Here is a 23,699-nt window from a genome sequence, read left to right on the forward strand (position 1 = left end):
TAATAATAACTATAAAGCAAGATTCAATGATCGAACAATTTGTATTACACGAGACCTTCGAACGCATGTTTTGAAAACCAATCATCTATTGAAAAGCAAATGAATGCAAAATGTGACTTCTTAAGAATATTTTTGGGAGTTTTGAAAGTAAATTTGATTTTCTGCAGTTTTTTTTATGTCTGTCTGTCATTTGATAAATATTTTTTTTCTAATAGAATGTTTATTATCAAAAAAGTCATTATATAAAAAAATCTGAAGTCTTACAAAAAGTAAAGCTTCCAAAAATAAGTTTAAAAATATTCCATTAAAATATTTTATGCATATTCCATTCGTAATAGTTTGGTCAAGGAAGATCAAAACAGCTTCGAAAAAATAACTTAGTATTGCTTAACTAATTTTTTTTCCGTCGTGCTATTTTAAAGCCAATCACAACATTGACCTTACTCTTTTTTCACAAAAAGGACGTGATCCGAAGGAACAGAATCAATTGATCAAGTAGTGCCATGTTAATATAATGAAAGTACATCGGAAATACTAGACTAAATATGTTCAGCAGATTTCATCAGCATCAGAAGAAAATTGACGAAGTACCTCTTTAAGCAATTATTAGTGGTCGATGTAAATTGAGCAAGTAAGATAAACTGAGAGAATAGTCTATGATTATAAAATTCGGATGAACATTTTACAACCAGGATTTGGATATTAAATGAAATTTTAGTAAAAAATTACTTCAAAGTTTAAATTTTATGATTTCTAGAAAAAGAGCAGATTTTGGTATTAATTAAGAAAGCTGAATTCAATATAAAATTTGTGAAAAACAGAACTTATTAATAACGAAAAGTTTCTTTAGAACATTTAGAATCAAAATGCGCTCAAGTCATGTATCTCACGTCAATTTTCAAATTTTAAATTCGTGACTGTAAACACCGGTAAAATAGAGATTTAATTATAAATTGAAGCCCTGCAAGGGAGTCATTGCTTTTAAAATCATGCATCATGGTGGCGACACACTAAATTCCTTATCAATCAAACGCGTATTAAATTTCCATTTAAAAAGGGGTTTTCATTCATAATGGGGTGACAATTATTACACGAGATCCTTTGTCACGCCATTTAATTGAGTAAGTGAGTCACTCTGCGACTTAAAAGCCCACACAAAAAGTATCAAAGGACTGTTACAATAAATGATTGTTAACACAACAATTAACCCTTTTTTTCCATTAAATATGCTTCATTGCTCTGTTTACTCGAAATCAATGAGTGAGTACATGAACAATGAACAAGATGAACATCAACGATGGGTGTTTCGATTAAAATTTAAGCAGAAAGTACACACAACAAGTCACGTTCTTGTGATGGAAGCACGTTGCAAGCGCTCAAACAAGAAAGAAAAAACGTCTAACACGAACTCGAAATATCATAAAAGTGCCAATAAAATCTGGGTAAAAATGTTGAGATACTGGTATTTTTAGGAAACATAAAAATAAAGTAAATTTGTTAATTGAGTTGTTAAATGGACAACTTTTGATAAACTATTTCCGGAAATAGTCGGCATTGTGTCCTTCAACCGAACCCTTGCTCGCCCTTTACATTGAACATCGAAAATGAAACATTTGGCAAAAGTTTTTAAAAACTATCCGGATAAATCACTCGAGAGACACGAGACATGTGTGTGTTTGTGCTCTTTATTTAATAGCATTGTGACATCGCCGATGAAAAGATTGCGAGCATATGTACAAAATGGACCGCTATCGTGCCGTGCAAACAACAATAAATGATAATAATCATTATCCTTGCCCTAGAATTTAATGCAGTGCGATTTAAAATGCATCGTACAGTGCCAATTTTGCCCGATAAATGTACAATTTCGGCAAATTTAATCAAATAATTGACAAATCTTTTGTGTAAACATAATTATTTTTCCATATATTTTATTTATTTAATTTTTACAATATTTCGTGTGCAGTTGGAGTGCAGTTGTAATGCTTCAGAATCAATCTATTTTATTTAGTTTTCGTGTTGCGAACAAGTGTTTTATGCAAGAAATTGGCACAAATGTTATTCGCAACAACAAAAGTTACAATTTAATTTCGGGATATGTTTCGTTTCTTATTTGTTGTTTTTTTGCGTGACTCGTCCTTTTACTTGTTTAATATTTAATGGAGAACTTTTTCCATTGCGAGCGTTTGTTTTGTTGGCAAATAAAATAAAATAAATAAGAATCTTGTTTATTTTCCAATTATCGAAAAGTTGCATTAAAGTCGATTGTTTTTCGGTAATTTTCTGCCATATGAAAGTTAGGGTTGTTGCTCTTTGTTATTAGAATGCAACTCGAATGCACTTTAAGATAAAAATTTAGGGTAAATTTTTTTCTGCCTAGAAATAAATTTTTAAAGCAGATTTTTGATTAAAAATTTATCTCAAAAATTGTAAACCTCCTTTAAAATTTTAATTTTCATTAAAAAAAAAACAAATTAAATCCACAAAAATCAAATTAAACCCAAAAGTTGTCAACGCGCTCTAATTAAACGCTCGCAACCCTCCACGTAGCTGCTATACGACATGTCAATTAACCAAATATCCAACTGACATGACCTACACTCGCAAAAAAACACATTAATCAAAAAATTTAAGCGAAAAAAAAATCATCATCTCATTATCGCATCGCGCTAAAGCATTTTTTCCAAATGAAATATAATTAAAAAGTTGTTTCGCATTTTGCAAAAGTTGTAAATATAAAAGTGTTAATTGCAATATTTCTGTGCCGCTGCCGCTTAATTTACGGATCGTGCTGCGAAAATGTACCGACATAATGAAAAGTGTAGAAAAGCCACAGGATCCTCTCTGCTTTTGTTCATTCGTGGAATGGATGAAGTTTACACGCTCTCAAACTATTTAACTTTCGTGGTTGGTGTTGTCGACAAGGAATTTTTCTATACAGTGCAAAAAAGTTTTTTTTTTCTCTCTGTGCTTTTGACGATGGAAAAAACACAACTCTTAATGAGGGACGTAATGAATTAACGAACCATAAAGGTGGAAATGTCATATTTTTAATATAATGTGCGCTCTCATAGAAAAAGTTATTTTTACTCTAAAAATTTTACAATTTTTGAGGCGATGTGGTTTGTTTTGTACGGAATTTTATGACAAAACTTTGTCTCAACAACCTACTTCAAAAAAGTTGATGAAAAATTCAACATTTTTTAATTACATTAGTAAAATACTCTTAAGGGGCTTGGTGAGACATAGCTTTCGAAAAGGCACGTGAGATTCGGGTCAAGCATGAACCTTGATCCAAAAGTCAAGATCACGTTGCTCGCAGAAAATTTATCGCTGCGGCTTGTGTTTTTTTGCTGTTTTTTTTTTAAATAAATAACTTGTCTAGCAATCATAATTAAAATCTATTTATGTAATGTGTTACTCGTGTGTGCGTACTCGAGAGATTAATTCTGTTGGCTACTTCATTACTAGAGTAGTAACTGTATAGTAGACATATTTGCGGTGCAAAAAGTTGTCATATGGAAAGTGGTTTTTTATGAATTTTAGCAAATTTTGTAGTTATTGAGAGATAAAAGTGCATTTTTAGTAAAAATTTTCTCAAATATTTTAAATTAAATATTTTTTTGTTAAAATAAAAGCTTGAATTTAATTAAGATATCAAATTCCAAAAGACATAAATCCAAAAAAGGCCCGTTCCCACATCAAAATGCACTAAAAATGAAATAAAAAATAATTTTAATGTACATTATCACAATAAAACACTGAAACATGTCAATCCAAATTAAATTGTAAGGCGTGTGTAGATAAATATTTCCATCTGATTGTGTCAGACAAGCTTTTAATTATAATTTATTTTCATACATACGACCCATCATCACTCATTCTTTTATATTTTTTGTTTTATTTTTAATGATTTTTGATCTATTAATTCCAGTTTTATACACACGTGATGCATTTTTTAAACCAGCGACCACCAGATATTTTCAGTTATAACCTTTTTTTATCTACTTTTTGATTAAATTTAATGTTTCATAACGAATTTGACCGTCTTTAATCCATACCGATCAAAAATGGGTCAAAGTTTTATTGTATGAGTGAACAATGCAACTGACACTTTATGAAAAATGTTATAAAAAATCATCCAAATAATAATAATCGAAAACAAAGAAAGAAATTTAATTGTGTTCAGTGTCATACTCCATTAAAGCGCCATTAAAATTTAATAGGCAACGGCACATATGAAAAATCATTTAAAAAAACAAGTAAATTGATGATAAATTTAATTTGTAGAAAAAAAACGTTCTGAGGATGGGGATGAGTCATCAACAAAAAACGATTTCTTATAAAAAATCGAAAAAAAAGGTTAAGTAATGAGATAAAGTGTGGCGTCTATTTCCCTAAGGGATTCGAAGAAAAAACCTGACTTAAATTTTAAAAGGGTCGCTTTGTCTTTTTTTTAATCAAGAGATGTCAAAAGATTTTCGAAGCAAGTGCAAGATTTCCACAGATGTCACATAAAATCGACAGAAGGAAGACATAAATTTGGTGCATTTTAATAAATTGTAATATAATATCCGAAAGTAACTTTTCTTCTTCTTTCACAAATGAAGGTGCATCAAAGAGTTGTCGTGTGTTTGTTTGACTATTTTTAGAAGGAAAAACTTAATAAAAAAGTCGTAAATGATGAAGATGTAGCGCTTTCAAAATATTATCAGAACGTAAGTTTTTTTTTATCTTCATTCTGATTTTTTAGAGCATTTTTAAGCAGTCTCTATGTTGTTTTTTTTTCGTTATAAATAAAGTGCATCCAATGCACATGAAATTTTAAAAGGGGGTAATAAAAGGCACAAATTTGTAAAGTAAATGTTTACATTAAGATATTTTATGTTGGAGAAGGTATTCACATCAAGCACTCCATAACGCGTTATCTATGGGCTCAGTGGTACGAGAGGAGATGAATTTTGAGGATTTGAGGCATAAAAAATACTTCAATTACTTTACTTTAAGCACTTTTTCTTTTACAGATGATATTGACGAATCAGCTTTTTTCGTTAAGTTCTATGTTCTTTGTTTTGTCATTTAGTGCGACGAAAAATTGGATTTCACATACATTTTCATGTTATCTAAAAATTCTCTTGTGTCAGTCGATGGTTGTTGTTGTTGTAGCGGTAAGTCAAGCAGTTGACTCTTCCGATTCGAGTCCCAAAAATTTTGCCACTTCCAAAGGATTCTTCCATAGGTCAATAACAGAGAGGTCCGTCAGTACTGTCATCGATGCGGTGCAGATATTTGTTGGTTAGTCTGCTCTATCTTGAGCAGAGTTGTAATAAGGCGGTTTGTGTACTTCTTGGAAGCCTTTTTTCGTCGGTCGAAAAACTTCTAAACAGTTTTTTCTTAAAATATCAAATTTAATTTCATTCTTCCTTCAACCATCAAGATCCAAATTAAAGAAACAACGTAAATGATCTGGCAGGGTATATCGTTCAGGACCTTGTTAGGTCAGTCGATGGTGTTACTACTCGTTTCATTTTGTTGTATTGATAAAATGAACTAAAGTTTAAATTTTAATTTAACATATTTACACCAATACGAAGAAGATATTTTAATGTAGAAAGCTAAAATCTTCATGTCCAATAGCACAAGTTGGACCAAAACAAGACATACTTAGTTGATAATATTCAATGAAATGTCGTGCAAAAAGTGCAAAACCAATCTTACCATGCCTAGGGTAAAATTAATCTCCTTTTAATCCACTGGGCATGTTAAACTTACCAGAAAAAGTTTTGTGCGAGGAAGGAAATGTTTATGAGGTGATTCATGACATAGTGCATTGTGCATCGTCTCTTCATCAAAAAATTTCCAAATCTGGCAAAGCTGCAAGTGAAAAATACTTGTGTTATCATAAAAATTAATGGACTGACGAAAGTGGACGGTATCTTTCCATCGTCATGCAGCATCCAGATAAAATGATACGGATTTCCCTTACCTTCCACAATAACCGTCGATCGACATTCGTCGTCGCGCCATCCATGCCACACACACCACAAAATAAAATCCATTAGAACATTCGAACGAACGTGTGGTTTAACGATGCTACACTTTTACCACATCTTTCATTTTTTTATGCTTTTAAAAACGTCATAAAATGCGTTATGTAACATATAAATTATGACGATGTTTGTGTTGATAAATGGTCGGCGCATCGTTACATCAAAGCATCTGCGGCTTTTCCACACACTTGAACTTGAACAATTGTCTCTGGTTTTTTTTTGTGGTAATTAACCCTTTTAGAACCTCGCTAAAAGGAAATCTTTTCCGGGATTTTTTTTTTGGTCAAGCAAACAATGTCTAGACAATTTCACAAAGACAAACACGTTACGTAACAAATGCCAGGCACAAATGTTTGAAAAAACAAACTTTAAAGTTTATTATTGTTTAAATCATTGAACGTCCTGTGACCCAGAAAGACGAGATAAAGCAGAGAAACTGCATGGGGAAGGAAAGAAAAACAAACAATTTTTTTACTGGATTTCACGCTGTGTGAATATTGTCGTCGCGTCAGTCGTCGGCTCTAAAATAAAAACAGAATTTTTGCATATTTTCTCTCCGTTGCCTTCCGTTTCAGAAGCAGCACTAATGATTGCTACTTTTGTAATTTATTGCTCGAGCGACATTTAAGGAGCGAAATTCATTTGTTTTTATTATTGAAACAACATTAAAAATTGTTTCAGGAGCAGTTTTGAATATTAATTAATTTCCGTTTTTTTTTATTCCGTTGTGAAAAATTGAACAAGTGTCAGTTTGTTTATTTGAACAGCCTGCAGTGTTTTCGATATTTATCGCCGCAGCGCGTGTCGCAAATTTAGTGTGATGGTGTTAAATGTTGTTTAGAAAATTTCCATATATGAAATGCGACGAAAACCACAACGAGAATATTTAATTTTTTAATAGATTAATTAGTGGAGAGATCATAAATTGTTAATTAAAAGTGGATTATTGGAAATGTTTGCTAAAATTAAAAATAATTTTTGAAAAATTGATTGACAAAAAATTAGATAATTGATTTTTTTTTAATTTTAATTAAATCTATTTCAAAAAATAAAATTAAAAAATAATTAAATTAAATTCAATTAAAAATAAATTTAAAATTATAATTTAATTTAATTATTTTTTTATTTTATTTTTTGAAATAAATTTTATTAGAAAAAAAAAAAATTGTCAATTATCTAATTTTTCAAAAATTATTTTTATTTTTAACAAACATTTCCAATAATCCACTTTTAATTATTTAATGCAGATAAATAAATAAATAAAAGAAAATTATTTAAATAAATTAAAAAAAAAATAAATAAAATAAAATATTTTTTAATGAAAAAATTTAAATTTATAAAAAATATTTTTTAAATTTTATATAATTTTTTATTTAATTATTTTTTAAAAATTTAGTCAAATATTATTTTGAACGTTTCTTCATCGCCTTTAAATGTCACTAATTAATAAAACTTGCACGTATTGATCACAAGTCCGACCAATTATTACCACGTGTGCCCTCTAACGATCCCAAACACACATAATTTTAATAATTTTTGTCTCGTACCCGAAACACGAGACCTGAAACTACAACAATCGATACGCTATAACGCATATTTAATCCGTCGCATCGAAGATTAGGTCTCGTCTCGCCTTTTCTCTAAACGAGTTTGCACACAGTAAATGTGCTGTTCATCGTTACATTAATAATAATCTACAAAACGTGCTGAATTTGCTCTTTGCCCCTTCTTCACTCTCATCGATAAATTGTTAAATCGATGAAGGAAATTTTTTTTTTCATTTCTGAAAGGATAAAAAGTAGATCAAATCCATAAATCAAGAGACTTCCAGACATCCTTTTTCACTTCTATTCCGTGTCTGTTCAAATATTTTACACATGTTCCTCAATATCTCACCTTGTTTTATATCAATTGGTCTTAATCTTGCACTGACACGACACGTACAAGTTTTACCTGAAAATTGTTTTAATGGCCTCATAAAATAACAAAAAAAAAGAACTAGGACACTTGAAGAAAGTGTGACGACGATGCACTTTTTTTCTAGTTTTTCAATTCAAAAGTTGTAAGGATTGATTTTTTTTGCCTTATTTTTATTGAAAAAAACGAAGAAAGTCACAGATTGAGTTATTCAACCGAAAAATTTTGAAGGTCCTCCGAAAAAAATGACCAACAAAAGGTTAATAATAATAAAAACGAAACAGAACCAGAAAAAGGAACAAAAGTGAAGACAGTTGTTCGAAAAAAAAAAATATGTGACGCGCCACAACATATGTTCAATGATGTACAATTTTGGTCTACCTAATAGACATACACACAAAAAAGTTTGAATAAAACATGAAAAAAAGTGCATTGTCTTCCTTTTTACTTGTTCTCGATGTTCTTGAATGCACATTTCATGCACCGAATTTTTTTTTGGCCCAGATTTATTTTTTTTTATTTTATTTTTCAACGAAAACAAGAAAAGGGATTTGGCGTTATCTTTGGCATTAATCAGCAAAAGCCTCATCAATGAAATAAAATACGATGAGAGTTTAACCTTTTCTGCAGAAATTCAGAAATGGGCAGAAAATTGCACACGATGCACTTTTGTTCCAATTGAAACGAGTTGCGAAAGGAAATCATCTTCCTCAAAGGCATAATTTTTAATGATGTCTGCACACTTATCAAGATGTTTATTTTAATATTATTTCTTTTTCAATTGTTTAGCAGGTACGAACGATTGCTCAATAAATATCTTTTGAAAAATATGAAATGCCAAAAGGGCAATTATTTTGAGATATTTTCGGGTGTGACCAATTCAAGAAATTTTAAAGAATTGTAAATGTGGAATATGATGTGAAATTTAAACATTAATCGTATTTTTAATATTTTTTATTTATTTTTTTTTAATAAAGACTTTTTCGGGAGTTTTTTTAAATGAAAAAAAAAAGTAAAAATTAATCAATTTTTTATTAATTTCCCAGTGGGAAATTTGGGCCTTTTTTTTAGACCCTCAGGGTCTAAAATAAAAGCCCTAAAATTAATCAATTTTTTTTTATTAATTTTTTTTTAATTATTTTTATTTAATTATAATTTTTATTTTTTTTTATATAGAATTTTTTAGATTTGAGATAATTTTTTTTTAAATTTTCGTTTTTAATTAATTTAAAAGAAATAAATTTCAAAAAGTAGGTTACTTAAAATTATAATAAAAAAATTAAATTAATTTAATTTTTTTTTTAATAAAATATTTTTTAAAATAAAAAAAAAAATTAAATTTAAAAATTTTTTTAATAAAAAAATAAAATAAAAAATTTAATAAAAAATAAATTAAAATTATTTTAAAATAAATATTATTTTTTTTCTAGTAAAATAATTTATTTTATTTAATAAAAAAGACATAAAATACCTGAAAACGTATTTTTTAGAGACAAAATCTTCAAAATGCGAAAAAAAAATAATCAATGAAGGTGCATTCAAAAATATCATGATGACAGAAAAGCCGAATTCCATCACAATAATCATCACATTGCAGCAATTACGTCTCTTACTGGATCTCTGATCTGCCGAACCACACCTAATTGCGGTTTCTGTACGTTGTTGAAAGCTCGAATTTATTGCTCTCTGCATTTTTTTCGTATTATTTCATATTCATTGCGCGAGCTGCAATTTACATCTACACGAAAAAAAAAGTTTCGGTGATCAACTTTGTGATACTAAATCCTTCTTCTAACGAAAAAAAAAAAATATCTACATAACAACACAAAAAATCGTAACATGAAAAAACTTTTAAAAAGGCCAAATGTAACATAATCGCGGGCTGGGCATCAAACGACAACGATATTCATACAACGATCACGCGTGTGCATTTGGAATGGACAAAAGCAGATGTTCCCTGCATTTTGATGCGATATTTCGAAAGCACATACATTGAATAAGGTCCAACTTGCCATTTGGAATTATCATTCATACATACGAATTCTAACTGCGTTTACGAGGAGCAGCAAGTGTGGTGCGGCTTATGTAATGTGAATTTAAAAGTGAATGCAGTTCAAGTTAATTTTTGTGTTTCGAAGGACTGTGACTCGAATGATGATTTCTACCGAAAAAAACATTTAAAAATCATTCGAATTGCAGCGGTTCCCGGTATGAAAACTTGCAAGTTGCAAGGCAAAATGCAAAATAACACAAAAATAAAAAATACTGACATTTACGAAGCGACTTTAGTTTGTCTGCCAATACAATATGTCATGTCAGGATTATGTTGAAATTGTTTATTTTTCCCAAACAGTAACTTTTGCGTGATGTTGCAACTGCATTTTATTGTAAAATGCTTTCAATGTGTCCAATTCCAATGCGAGGTACAGCGTTAGAAGTTGCTTAATTGGATCTTCAATGAAGAGTAGATGGTTGAACTGTAAATATTCCGTAATTACTTGTAGATAACATCAACAATCCAAATCCAGGGCAAATCCAAGGAAGATTTTGCTGTTATTGCTACAACTAATCATAAATAGATTAAGAAGGAAGATTTTAAGAAATTTTTGTCGGTTTGTTGAATGACGAAAAATATTACCGCATTTCCACTTTTTTGTTGGAAATTAAATTTTTTAAAATTTCTGAATTTTTCATCAACATTTTCATAGAAAACTTCTAATTTTTAAGGATTTCTTTTAAAAATTTCAAGATATAACCACAGTTTCAAAACGTAACCGTATTACCAGATTTTTGGTTTCGATGCTGTTCAAAATTTTCGAAACTAATAATTAGTCCAACATTTTAATCAAATAGTCAAATAAAATAAATTCAAAACATTTTCTGGGTTTTTCTTGATATAAAATAAACAGATTTTTTTCAAACATTACCACATTACCGCATTACCACATTTTTTGCTTATTTTCTGATTTTAAAGTTTTTTGAAACCTCTTATTAGTCAAGAAACTTAAAATCTAAGTAAATTAGAAATTTTTCTGGACTTTTCAATTTTTTCCTTGGCATAACCGCATTTTTTTTTTCAAATATTACCGCATTACCACATTTTTTGTTTATAATAAATTTTGATGTCTTTCGTAATTTTTTAATAGAAAAAAATACTTATGAAATTTTCTAGATTTTTTTTAATTCTTTACTTTTAGTATAACCACATTTTTTCTGTGAAATGCGGTAAAAAAAATTCTAAAAGTAATAATAATTTTAATTACTTACATTTCTCCTCGTACTTTTTCCATCGTCATCATCTTAACTAAACTGCTACTTGCAACTCAATTACGAATGCTTCTCTCATCGCATGCTGAACAAACGTAAAATAAAATAAATAGATAACAATTAGAAAATACTTCTGGCAGCAAGAAAAAAAATTAATTAGAAAAGGTATTCTTTTAATAAACGACGTGATATCAACTCGCTACTGTTAGAGCAAATTGTTGACTTTCGAACCACTTTGCGTGACTTACATTTGTAACTGTGACGGGAGATAAATGACAGTTGGATGAAATTAATTCTTCTTTAAGTTGAGTTGGCGAACGATAATTAATTTCGCCACATGGAATTGCGGAAGAAATTTTTCCTTGGGAAAGGTTGATAATAATTCTCGGTATTTTATTGGATTGAGGATAAAAAACGAGTAACAATCGGATTTAAATGTAATCTAAACAAAACTCAATAATACGCAAAAAAAAAATAATATAAAAAAATAAAATATTCACAGCATTATTTTTTTTACTATTCTTTTCTGATCAACATTGACACACCATTAAATTCCCATGCATATTCCAAACTTGTGCTTCTGTGGCTCTCTGTGCATTTATTTGAATATATAATCCTTTAAAAAAATATTTTTTTTCTCTGCCAGTTACTGTGCCAAGCATGCGGTACAAGAGAAATATGTGAATATGATATGGTGTGCGCTATATTGTGAATAAAATGGTATTATAATGTAGATATTGTTTGTTCAGCTTGATGTTGTTGTTGTTGGTCTTGTATGGTTATGTAGTTTAAACAGGTCCTGAAATTGAAATATTTTTTACTTTTTTTTGTGAGGCTCTAAGAAAATATTAATTTAAATCCTATTTTGGATTTAAAAAATAAAATAAAAAAAACTATATAAACTAAAATCAATAAAAAATAAATTAAATTATTAAAAAAAATAAAATAATATTAAATAAAAAAAAAAAAATAAATAAAAATTGATGGCATTTTATAATTATATGAAATTTGTTTTAATTTTTTTTTGATTTTTATTTTAAATAAAATTTTTAAATTTTTTTATTCACTTTCATTAATTGTGCTTTTCCTTATGTTTTTTTTTTAAATTTAAAAAAAATATTTAAAATTAAAATTTAAATAAATTCAATTAAAATACACATAATTAAATTATATAAAATTATTTAAAAAAAATAGATTTTTATTTTTTTCATAATTTTTTTTCTTTTAAATATTTTAGTAGATTTTGTCTAAAATTTATGGATTTAAAATTTTTTAATATTTTAAAATTTTCGTTAAATTAATAAAAATTTTTTGAAAACTCCTCGAAACTAAAAAAATCCTTTCAACATCTCTGACCATATAAAAGCGCCCCTTAACATGCAAATAATGCCATACCATTACATTCTGTGTCAAATTCTATAATCATAAAAATATCAATGGTTTCCCATTTATATCCCTCGTACGAAACCTACCTACCTTCTTCATCATCGAACGTTGTTTGCTTACAAAAAAAAATGCCTTAAAAAGGAAAAGTGATCGTATTACTCTTCTCTCTCTCTCATGTTTTCAAACAAAACAAAACAAAAACTTAAAAAGACCCAAATACCTTCAAATACACGTCTCTCAGTTGCTAGACATCTCATGGCTTTATAAACGTGACATTTGCCGTAAGCCAGGTGTATTTGTTTTGTTCGCTCATATTACGTATATTATTTATAAAATTTTTGTGAATATTTGTTGCTTCCATATCCAAAGTCTGACATGCGGCATTATTATTGAAGGCGTTCCATACACCGACAAAAAAACATTGGAAGAAATAATAATAAGAGTATTATTTTGTCAAAAAAGGGGTTTTCGCCTATTTTCCCATCCATATTTGCATGGCATGTAATTTTAAAGTTAACATGCGAAATTTTCAAAGTACCTTGTTGCGACATTAACACGGTAATTTGGAACGAGAATGCATTATGATTATCTTGTAATGATCGTTATTATTCATTTTCGTGTAATTGACACCTTGTTTGCACCCTTGTTTACTTCGTGTCCTACTTTTGATTTGTATATTTGGGTTTTTGTGACAACTAAATTCCCTTCAATCATCGTTCCTTAATGGATTTCTGATACTTTCCGAAGACAAATTAATCCGTCAAAGGTGATACATGGCACTAACTTATGTAACATTCTCACATATTTTTGTGATAAATTGATACTTTCCTCCTTCGGGTGGCAGAGAAATCAATTTTTTGCCATTAAATTCCATGACTGGCTGACTAATCTCTCGTTCCATCCTGCATCGCATCCCAAAGTTGCGAACAACAACCACAAACTCAGACAAGCAATTTTCTGGCTTATCGAAAGACTACGAGCGATATGTTATCAAGCTAAGCTTATGTAATATTTATACATTTTTTTTCTTGATTGCCTCGATTTTTCTTCGTTTTCTCCCAATTTCAGCTCAAACAGAATCGATTATGACGCAGCAAGTAATCGATTGATGTTTTGAATACACAAAAAATAACAAATTAAAGACCAAACTAGAGCATTAAAGAAGAGTGACTCCCTCGTTTTTTTTTCTTGAAAATTGAATTTTAATTAGAAGTTTCGTGTGTGTGTATGTTGTCATGATGATGATTATCCGACAAAACATTCTCTTTAATGTTTTCTTGTTAAAAAATTGAATATGAAAGGTGCTGCTGTCATGCTTCATGCTTTAAAATCAAGATAAAATATTAACATTTTTAAAGAATTAAAAACTCTGGAACACACATAAAAACGCCAATTAGTCGTGGTTTATCTCGTATTTGGAATCGATAAACTTTCGTTCGATGGCGTGTGCAGCAGCAGCAGTTGCTAAGTGACTCGAACATTTTTTTATGAGTTGTCTAGTTAGAGTTTGTTCTGTTAGAAGAGAAGAAAGAAGATAACATCTAATGATACAGGAATAAAGTTTTTACCGCATTTCAAAGAAAGTTTTGATTCGGGATGAATGCGGGATTTTGTCTATCCGTGAAAAAATAAAAAAAGTTATTAAAAAAAAATTAAAAACATAAAATTTTTGTTTAAATTTAATTGTAAAAAAAACTAATAATTTTAATGGATTTTTTAATCAAAAAAATCGAATTTAATTGCATCAAAAAATCTATTTAAATTATTAAAAAAAAAATATTTTCTAATTTAATTTTATTTTTTGATATTTTAATTTTTTAACTTAAAGTATCATAAATATTTAATAAAATCGTAAAGATTTATTTTGTTTTAATTTAATATTTTTTTTGGTATTTAGGAAAATTTCAAAATAAATAAAAGTTAAATTTAATTAAAAAATTTAAAATATAAAAAAAAAATTTTTTTATAAAATTAGAAAATATTTTTTTTTTAATTAAAAAAATCCTTTAAAATTGTTATTTTTTTTTACAATTAAATTAATTTTTTTAAAGAATTTTTTAATACTTAGGTATAGCATTAATGTTAATTTTAAAAAATAATTAAAAAAATTTTAAATTAAAAAGTTAATTTTTTTAATTTTTAATTAAAAATTAAATTTAATTAAAAAAAATAAATTAAATTAAAAAATTTAAATTAACTTAAAAAATTTTTGAAATCTTGAACGAAAATTTTGCTAAAGTAATAAAAAAAAACATCAAAAGTATTTTTTTTATAAAATAAATAAAAATATGTTCCGCGAAATTTTTCACATTATAATCTCTCTGTTGGATATTTTTTAGAATCTCCAAGGCAAAAAGGGTTCATATCCTTATCATTTTTGATTAACAAAATAATAATAACACAAACATAGATTATTATATTAAATTTTTTCGAAGACTTGGCAACAAGATAAAATCAGGGCAATGACCCCTCCGCGCAAACATTCAGTCCTACCCTAAGTAAATACGCATCGCAATACAAAAACATTCCAACATAAATTTGATTGCATTTTGTTCTGCGAATTGCTTTGAATTGAAGAAAAAAGGCAATTTTCCGTACAGATATGTACTTTACAATCCCATTTAAATGTATACAGCTGCGAAAATTGCCTTGCCTTTTAATGGGGAAAAACAAACAAAACTCTTTGTCCACACATTACACAGAAACAGACACCACTTGAGATAAATTATTAAAAAAAACAGTAAAGAATTTTTTGGGGGTTTCCCCTTTTTTTAAATATTTTTTTATTGTCTGTTTGTTTGTTTTTTTTCCCTTTTTTTCAAGTGGATTATTTATAAGAACAAAATGTTCAACAACCAATAATCGCATTATTTAAGTTTTTTTTCGAAATAATTCTGTCTTGAGAAAGTCTTGAACCCAAGAAAAAAAATTTACTGAAGATGAAAGAAAATTCCTGAAATGGTTTTCCACAAATTTTTATGAGAAATTTTCTTCATGACTTCCGTTTGCACCGCACTCGCATGTCTTAATTTTAATATAATGTTCCTTTCTTGGATCTTCTTGGATCATATAAATTACCCGACATTATCTCAAATTTTTTTCTCTTTTTTTCTATCCATGCGTGAGCAGATTCCAATTTAATTCTATTCCATGCTTGATTCCATGCCGAGGAGAAAAAAAGGAAATTTTTTGCATATTTTTTTACGATATTCCTTTTTTTAAAGTATTTTTCTTGCTTAGAGCACTCTATCATCATCAACATTTTTCTTTCGTATTTTTTATTATTATTTGTGTTTGAACGTCTCGTGAAGACTTTTTTTTTGCTCAAGAGAAAAAAAATGAAGACGCATGTCGTTTAATATTCATAAACGATTACCACCGCTCGATTTTTTTTTATGATACGCCGGATAAGGTTTATCCAGTTAAGGATCGTGTCAAAATATTTTATCGCATTCGATTTGGAGTTACCTTGCTGAAAAACGACCTATTTTTGTCGTCATCCAACGTTCGGCGTCCCAAATGCGTGCGATATTATTATTTTTCTTGCGGTTCGAGAGACAATCATATTTTATTATTATTCGTGTATAACAAGAACGTGAATTTTTATTCGTGCATCTGTTGTGGTACGAGGCGACAAAATTACCATCTTAGGATCACCGAAGAAAAAAAAATGAGGGTGCATTTTTGTGCGAGGTAACGAGAAAATATTAAACTAATGCCACGTTATGATGCTTCCAGAAGGTGTTCTTTTGGGGTAACAAAATTTTCGCTTTTCATGCAGAAAATTTTCCCGGCTTTTATGCCGAAAATATATGTATTTTCCAATACAAAGATATTAATGCGAACCGGAGGATTACTTACAACACTCCAACTTCCAATTCGCAGTGAATAATGGTTGCCAGCCAGCAAGAAATGCATTTGCAAACACACAATAGCGAAGACATGTCTTTAGTAATAATAATCCAACTGTGAATATAAAATATGTTTTTCTTAATTTGTGTTGATATGTGATCAAAATAGCAATGGGGGAAAAGGTGCATCATTCATAATCGGATGAAATATAAATAAACAAGCAAAAGAATGGAATAATGCAGAAAAAAGAGTATAATAGAGGAGAGTAAAATTATTACACACTCCATTAATATTGGATTTTTGATCTCGTTTATTACGTTTTTGTCATGTATTGGGACGTTAGTGCAATCAAGCATGTGTTTAAATGAAAAAGGGAGATGACAATTTAATGATACGCGTTCTTAGAAATTAGCTTACAATTGCAGAGAAACTAACGAAGAAAGAGAAAAAATTATAATTGGCAATACTGTGTTTACAAAAAGTTTAAAAATTTAGATTTCAAAAGGTCAAATTTATAAGATATTTGGCAACCCTGACTTTCAAAACTTTTTTAATTATTGAAAAAATTATCAAAATCTCCGAATTAAATATTTATTTTTATCTAAAGATTTTTTTTACATAAGGTATATAAAATTCTATTAAAAGAAATTGGTAAAAAGCTTTATTCCAGGGTTGCCAAAAATTTTCTAAATTATTTATTTTTCCTTAGAAAAAAATTTTTTGTGCAAAAAAATCTTTTATTCATATTTTTGGAGTATTTTAAAATTTTTAAGAATTTTTGGCAACCCTAACTTTGAAAACTTTTTTAAATATTGAAAAAATTTTCAAAATCTCCAAATTAAATATTTATTTTTATCTAAAGAATTTTTTTAAATAAAATATATTAAATTCTATACAAAAAATTTGTAAAAAACTTTATTCCAGGGTTGCCAAAAATTTTCTAAATTATTATTTATTTTTCCTTAGAATTCCAATAATTTTTTGATTATTTCAAGCAAAATTATTATTTTAATCTTTTATTCATATTTCTGGAGTATTTTAAATTTTTTTTTAGAATTTTTTGGCAACCCTGAAGTTTTTCAACAAATTTTTACCGAAAATTTCTTTTAAGACATTCTGTATTTTCCCATTTCTCACAAAAGTTCTTTGATAAAAGAAAATGATTAATTTCAGCTCCAAATGTTCAAAGAAGGGGGATTGCTTAACAATCAAAACACAATTCTCCCCAAATAAACAGTGGTAATCTATCCACCACTTTATTGAATAAAGAATCCAACAAATGTCTTCGACACATGTGTGTTGAACCGCATTGTCAAAAGTACCCATCATAATAATAATCACAATAAAAAAGAGAAATTAATGATTACTATTCGCACAAGATGTTAACATTGCATTGAAACTCCCCTCCCCTCAGATTACTATTATTATTACTTTTGCATTGTTGCTGGCTGCGGTTAGTCATCCTTGTAAGATTTCTTGATGGCATATCACTTCAGATCAGTATTTGTGATAATACGTCAAATTCATCCGTTCACGTTGTCTCGTCTCATTATCTCCCCCTTAAGATTCTCTTCGAATCGCATCGCATCACGACAACGACTGATCTCATAAAATATCTACTGGACATTAATTATCATTAAAAGAGATCATATATCAACACTTTTTCTTTAAATAGTCGAACGACGTTGCTTTTGTTGTGGAGACCTTGCATTTCTTACAACTTTTTAGGAGGATAGGAGTAAATCGAAAGGAAACAAAAGAATAGTCGTGTCTCCATTTCACGTGAAACTCTACACCTATTCTACATTCATCGGATATTAATGCGGCGTCATTCACGCTGGACAGAACATTGTGAAGAATTTGTGTTTCGCAACTTGAAGAAATCTGGCGAGTTAACACGATATTCTATATTCTAGATTTCATGCAGTTTTTGAGCTTTTTAGTTAAAATTTATAGCATATGTACTGCTAAATTTTTTTTCAACAAAAAAGGAAGAAGCAATCTTAGACGCAAAGGTCAATAATAAAAATTGAAAACTCAAATTGAGCTTCTAGTATGAAAATCTTTTCGTGGCGGCTGGCGTAATGTAACAGGATCTAGATTCTAGATGGTCAAGCCATGACGATATTAAATCCGAGCATGGCATGGTAAGTGATCAAATTTTAAAATGTTCAGAGAGCAATCGTCCGTACTACAAGATGAAGGATTGAAGCTATGTGCAGCGCAACAGGAAGATATAATTGAGTATAAAATGAATGAAATTAGGCTATGACTTAGAAACGAATTTTTCCAGGTTAAGAGACATCATAAAGACGGAAAGTCCATTAAATAGAAACAATTGGCTTACCTTCAAAGTAAAGATTCATTACACAAAAATTGGAAGAGTGGATATAAGATTATTTGATTTTACAAATTAGAGTTTTAGTCCTGGAATGACTGAAGTTTGAGAGATGGGCAAGCACAATTAGAACAACAAATAATCGAATATTCCTAATATAATTAATAATAGTAATATAATCCTAATAATAACCCTAATAGTTAAGGGAGACAAGGAATCAGCTGAATTAAGATTTAACTTTTATGCAGAAGAAACAGCAGAACATTTCCTATGAGAATGCCCGATACGGTTTATAATATAATTTTTCTAAAAAATTTTTCGGTTGCGAGACATAAAGTTGTCACAGTACACTAATGCCATTATGATTTTTATGAATAAAAGACTTCTTGTGTCGTTAAAATCCGATATAAAATACATAATTTAAGCCCATTAAATACAAAAATCATGTGTTTGCATAAATAAGAAGCATGAATGCTGTGTGTTGTCCAGACAAAAGATGACATGAAATACGATCGTTTTTTGGTCGTCGTCCATTTTATTGAATACTGTTTTGTTTAATTTGATTTAAAATTTTTGTCTTCCGGAGAGTAAATACATTTTTATGCAAATAAAGAAGATTTCTTTTGCTTCTGTGATTATTCAAAAAAAATTCTAAGATAAAAATAAAAGTTTAAAATTTCCCATAAAAAATAATAATAATTTATGCAGATAAATAATTTTGGAGTGATCTGCCATGTAAATAAGAAATATTGCCCAATTTGGTAAAGCTATCCTTTATTACTGTGTGCGTCTGCATTATTACTCCATAATAACAACGTTGCGAGTCTAAAGGGGACACTTTGACTAATAATCATAAATTTTAAAAAGCATGCACGAAGAAAATATGTTCCTGTTTTATATCCCGGTTTTATTCACAAAAATTTGTCTCTGTTAAAAGGACTAAATATTCCCCAATGGTGCATGGAACATTTTTTTTTCTATACGAACGACAAAAAATTGTGGGTAATAATTCTTTCGGAAAATTAAGTTTAAAATGCTTTATAAACGATTTTTCATGCGAATTCGTTGTCATCGTCTGCATTTTAATGATTGTCATATTTCACATTATTTAGCCTCAAAATGTGGTCGTTCGATCATAATAGCATTGAAATTGTGACGTTCCAAATTCTAGTCAATAAAATAAAATTTTCTACAAAAAAAAAATGGATGATGATATCACCGAATACACGAGGAATGAAAGACCTCGATATCCCTCGGTGGATTATTCGTTGTTGCCGCATGCAACTGAATCAGTTCTCAATTTGCCAGGTGGTTTGACGCCCGAATTGATACCAAAAATTCAGTATTTGAAGAAGTTGCAGTTGCAAACAGTGGAATTAGATGCGAAATTTCATGAAAAGGTTTTAGAGTTGGAAAAGCAGTTTCAGATCGAACATGATAAAATTTTTAAAGAGAGAAGTGAAGTTGTGAATGGATTGACTTCAGTTGATGATGAGGAAGAAAATCACGAAGGAATTCCAGATTTTTGGTTAATTGTGTTGAAACGAGTTCCGGGAGGTTTGGTGAAGGAATGGGATGAGCCAGTGTTGAAAGTGAGTTGATTTGGGACTCAAAATTAGTATCAAAAGTGATGATTGTCAATCTTTAAAATTTTTTAAGTTTAAAATTTTAAAGAAAAAATGACATATAGACTTCAAGATTGCAGAGAAATTTAAATTTTTAAGATTTTGCTTGCATTTTCAGCACTTGTATGACATAAAATACAAGACAAAAACTTATCCGCAACCACTTTCGTTTGTTCTGGAGTTCCATTTTGCTCCAAACGAATATTTTACGAACGAAATTTTAACCAAAGAATATTTTTTGCGATGTTCTCCTGACGAAGGTGACCCTTTGTCGTTTGACGGTCCTGTGATTATTCACTCAAAGGGCACGAAAATTCATTGGAAGCCCGGTAAAAATGTTACCGTTCAAATGGAGCGCATGCAAGATAACGGCGAGAAGGAATTTCAAGTAAAAGTTGAATCTTTTTTTAATTTCTTTCATTCGACTCACAAAAAATCACGTTCTGATGAGTCAAATGTAAGCGAAATTTTCTCAAATCATGAAAAATTTTTAAAGAAAAATATTTTTTGAAGCCTCAAATCCAAGCAGATTTTCAAATCGGACATTATTTAAAAGACTGTGTCATTCCGCGCGCTGTTTTATTCTTTACTGGCGAAGTCAAGGGCGACGTTGATCCAGATGACGCTCGCATGGAAAGTCTCACAATGATTTATTCCAATCCTTTTGAAGAAATTCCAGACGACTTAGAACTTGATGACTAACAATTTTTGCATAAAATGAAATAAATTTCGGCAAAAATCTAATTTTCTATTTTTCTTTTTTTTTCTTTCTAGGTAAGCATCATCATCAATCATGAAAAAATTATTCAACGAATCCTAAGAAAAAATCCCGGGAAAAGGTCATCGGACATCGTCCCACATTTCATTTTTCCTTTTATGACCCATAATTTGGAAAATATTAAGTTAAGTCGTAAAGTTGTCTATCTTTTCGCCTACCACACATATGAACACGTCTTTTATACACCAGAGAGACTCATAAATTTAAAAATTGCTAAATAGAGCGTGATTACAGTTTAAATTGTATGGCAATACATTTATGCTTCTTTTTTGCACAAAAAAAAACAAAGCTAACAGACAAATTTTATGAGAGTGGAAACCCAAAGTAATCATTTTTATGACTTTGTGCGTTTTATGTGGGATTTTCATGTTTCGAAGTTCGAGAAAATTTTAAAATATTTTCATATTTTCGAACTTTGAACAAAAAAAAAAAAATTTAAAATGAAAATTTAACCAAATTTTCTAAAAAAAATCATAATTTTCTAAAAAAAACTTCAAAAAAATTATTCAACAGTTTTTTTTTAATTTTTCGAGAGTAATAAGAAAAATTAAAGATGAAAAAATTCCATCAAATCAAGATTTTTAACGAAAAATAAATAAAAAAAATTATTTAAACACAAATAAAAAAGTTTTGAATTAAAAAAAAAAATAAATAGAAATTAAAATCACCCAATCAAATATCTTCCTAATTTTTTTTGAAAATTTTTGATTAAAAATCTTTTAAATTAAAATTAAATTTTAACTCAAAATAAAAGAAAAGTGAATGAAAATTGGGTCAAAATTACAAAGAAAAATAAATAAATAAATAATAATATTGCCTTAATATTTTTTAAAAGATTTTTTTTAAAAAATATTTTGGATTAAAAATCTTTTAATTAAAATAAAAACTTGATTAAAATTAAAAACCCTCAAAATGGTGAAAAATAATTTTCTTGGATTTTCCGAGTTGTGTGAGACATGAATTTATCACAACTTCGTATGTATCAGACAAAAGAAATCATAAAACAAAGTACAATTTAAAATAAGATTTACTTCTACATTTTTTTTTACATAATAATAAATGTAAACGTTAACAAAATAAAGTTAACATTTTATGTCGTCGTCCGCAACTTATGACTACTGTAAGAGCTTTGATGTCTTCTGATTTGGCAAAAAGATTTATTTTTCCTTAAAATTTAATTAAAATGGCTGAAAAATCGTCCAAACTCTTCATTGATCGGCGGACTTTCGTACGGCAAATCGCTCGGAATCGGAATTTCCACAATGACTTCCGTGGGATTTTCGGTCACGATGCTGTCGAGATCGACATCTTCGTAATTTGTCGTTGCCCATGTACTTGTACTTGTGGTTTGTTTGAAATCTTGCACTATTGAATCGACCTTTTTGACGGTTTTATCGAGAATTTCTTTGAAATTTTGCACGAGCAGTGGAGTTTTTGTTGTTTCTTCAGACGAGGTTTCTTTGGATTTTCTCAATTCCGACGAGGACGGGATTTTTTCAACTTGTTTGGTGATCAAAACATATTCTTTCACGGGATCCAAACTACGAGTTTCGACTTCTTCGGTGACAACTGGACGTTGCAAGAGTCTCAAAGCCTTGTGAGCTTTGATAATTTCGTCACGGAGCTCGTTACTTTTCAACGGAACGGGATATTTTTGAGTGTCAACCGGATTTTTTGCTTGATATTTTTCCTCAATTTTCTTCACGATCGATTCAATGTTGTCGTCAATGACTTTTCCGAGCTCTTCTTTGAAAATTGTCGTCGTCGGAGCCAACGTGACTTCATTTTCTTTGGAAACATCTTCCGTAGTGGGAGCTTCTGTGTAAGATTCCGTCGTTGTACCCAAATATTTTGCTCTGAGATGAACTGGAACCGTAACTGCCGTTACAATGACAGTTTTTTCCGTTGTTTCGGTAGGCCAGGGTGTTGATGTCTCAGTTGTGGTGGCGAAATTTTCCGTTGTTTGTCCAGGTAAAGTCGCTTCAGTGACGGATTTCGGTTCAATTTTTCGCAGGAAGAAAATTCTGCTGTTTTGTTTATTTTCCTTAATGACTTTTACGGGAATGTAGTCTGGAAAGTGCTTCAAATTCTTGTTTTTACCTGAAAATGCCTTTTTTGCGTCCTTTTCTTTGACAGGTTTTTCAGTGGAAAATTCTGTGGTCGTTGGAAAAGTCGTGGAATCCGTTGAAAGGAAAGTTTCTGTCGTTAAAACTTCATTTTCTGAATCATTTTCCTCTGTGGTGGTCTCAAAGAGGGCAGATTCAGTCGAAGTTAGTAAAAATTCTTTTTCGGTACTTGTCGTTGTAGCTTCAGGAGAGAAAGTTTTTTCATAAGGAGTTGATGTAACAGTCGCTTTTTCGGTTGTTTCTTCTTTTACAGCGGTTGTTCGTTCATCACTTACGGTTGTTGTCTCGACAGAAGCTTCCAAAGTCGTCATTTCTTCATTCAAAAGATTCGAAGATCGTAATTCTTCGTTTTTGGATGTC

At 29.4% G+C, this 23,699-nt stretch overlaps 2 protein-coding genes across 2 annotated transcripts in view; both read left to right on the forward strand.

The window, feature by feature from the left end:
• Positions 1 to 23,699, forward strand: part of LOC134837422 (protein commissureless 2 homolog) — a 50,913-nt gene that overhangs the window by 5,844 nt on the left and 21,370 nt on the right. The gene's annotated exons all lie outside the window — the stretch shown is intronic.
• Positions 20,013 to 21,137, forward strand: LOC134828040 (nucleosome assembly protein 1-like 1). The gene is made up of 3 exons (XM_063840986.1): positions 20,013 to 20,402; positions 20,554 to 20,823; positions 20,949 to 21,137. The coding sequence occupies exons 1-3, from the start codon at positions 20,013 to 20,015 to the stop codon at positions 21,135 to 21,137; spliced, it is 849 nt and encodes a 282-aa protein (XP_063697056.1).

Source organism: Culicoides brevitarsis, chromosome 1, assembly GCF_036172545.1.
Source record: "Culicoides brevitarsis isolate CSIRO-B50_1 chromosome 1, AGI_CSIRO_Cbre_v1, whole genome shotgun sequence".
NCBI classification, from domain to species: domain Eukaryota; kingdom Metazoa; phylum Arthropoda; class Insecta; order Diptera; family Ceratopogonidae; genus Culicoides; species Culicoides brevitarsis.